We start from the raw sequence: 1,615 nt of genomic DNA on the forward strand, positions 1-1,615 counted from the left end.
AGTTAGGCACCCATAAGGATGAAATCAAAACATAGTACTCCACATACAAAACAACCTAATGTCTCAAGTCTGGGGAGTGGTTACACAACTGACACATGAGAAGTATTGCATAGGCACTTGAGTGAGGTACCAAATGTAGTTCTCATGGTGGGTCATGTTCAATGAACTCGCTCTCCTATGGCAAGCACCCACATGCTAGTTTTAAATATCTCTATACTTAAACCTATGAAAATGATTACTTACTTCACAAGTAAGGAACATAACATGTGCCAATCTTTGAGCATTATGGATGCCCTGTCTCAATAATACAATGATCAAGAACTTTTAGAAACAATGCTTTAATGCAAAAGGATCTCATAATTGTATCCCAATACAATTCCTTTGCAAGGCATATATAGTTTCTTGGGCATTATCTACATAAGTACAAAAAGTAATTAAATCACAAACTTACGGATAAAGACTACCTCAATGTTATTATGAAGAACAAAATGTTATACATGAATATCTCAAAATTGCAATTCCCATTCAACCATAGATTGGCTTGTAGGGCTTATACTAACAACAGATTGGGAGGAATGCCAAAGGTGACAAAGGCAACGGTGTGGCTTTATCATCTTGTGGTAGATTGACATAACCAAGTAATAGAAGTAGAGGTCAAGCACGTGTATTTGCTTTGACATCATAAGATGCTTAAATGTCCAATGCAGTGGTCCCAAGTACATTTTCTATGTCTGGTATCGAAGCATTATTTTTGTCTGATCTTAGATTGATTCATTCCTTTGTGCCTCACACTTTATGATGAAATTAAATCGGTTTTGTAGCAACATGGAAGAATCCCTAATTGTGAATACTCCCTTGGAGGAGATATTTGTAGCAGAGTATGTGTATAAATCTTGTGTAGTTTATACAAGGGACAAGGATACGTTAGTAGACCTGGTGTTGCTGCTAACTTTGGACTTTAATGTGATGTTGGGCATGGACTAGTTAGTATCCTATTTTACCAAGGTAGATTGCTACCACAAATTAGTGAAGTTTTAAGTTCCTAGGGGAATCCTTATTTATGATATATGGGCATGGTAGCTTATCTATTGAAGTTGTATCATATTTAGCCATCGGATCGATGGCTAGGCAAGAAGGCCAAGGGTACATGGCCATGACAACAGATGCTTTGATGAAAGAAGGGAATGTGGATTTTGTATCAATAGTGGGTGGGTATCCAGATGTATTTCTAGATGAATTGCTTGGATTGCCTCTTGAGAAGGAGATTGAATTTTGTATTGACTTGATTCTAAAGATGTAGCCAATTTTGATACCTCTTTATCGAATGGCACCAACTGAGTTAAGAGAGCTTAAGGGGTATCTAGAGGATTTACTGAATAAGGGTTTTATTCACCCTAGTGTGACACCTTGGGGAGCTCTAGTGCTATTCACAAAAAATAAGGATGGTAGCCTTTGATTATGTAATGACTATTGGCAATTAAATAAGTTCACAACGAAGAATAAATATCCACTCTTGAGGATTGTTGATTTGTTTAATCAATTGTAGGGTGTTGTTTGCTTCTTTAAGCTTGATTTTCGCTTAGAGTATCACCAATTAAGAATAAGAGAATATGAT

At 36.5% G+C, this 1,615-nt stretch overlaps 1 protein-coding gene across 1 annotated transcript; it reads left to right on the plus strand.

Annotated features, from left to right (window-relative positions):
• Positions 1–825: 825 nt before the first annotated feature.
• Positions 826–1,300, plus strand: LOC149527155 (uncharacterized). Its single transcript, XM_089783533.1, has 2 exons — positions 826–983; positions 1,081–1,300. Exons 1-2 carry the CDS (start codon positions 826–828, stop codon positions 1,298–1,300), a joined length of 378 nt encoding a protein of 125 aa, XP_089639659.1.
• The last annotated feature ends 315 nt before the right edge of the window (positions 1,301–1,615 follow it).

The sequence above is a fragment of the Theobroma umbraticum genome, unplaced genomic scaffold (genome assembly GCF_002168275.2).
Source record: "Theobroma umbraticum cultivar Fairchild unplaced genomic scaffold, ASM216827v3 scaffold_51.0, whole genome shotgun sequence".
NCBI lineage: Eukaryota > Viridiplantae > Streptophyta > Magnoliopsida > Malvales > Malvaceae > Theobroma > Theobroma umbraticum.

Coding starts and splice junctions, on each gene's coding strand:
- LOC149527155 (XM_089783533.1), top strand. CDS start 826: ATGGAAGAATCCCTAATTGTGAATACTCCCTTGGAGGAGATATTTGTA. Junction 984..1,080: donor GTGATGTTGGGCATGGACTA/GTTAGTATCCTA, acceptor TGGGCATGGTAG/CTTATCTATTGAAGTTGTAT.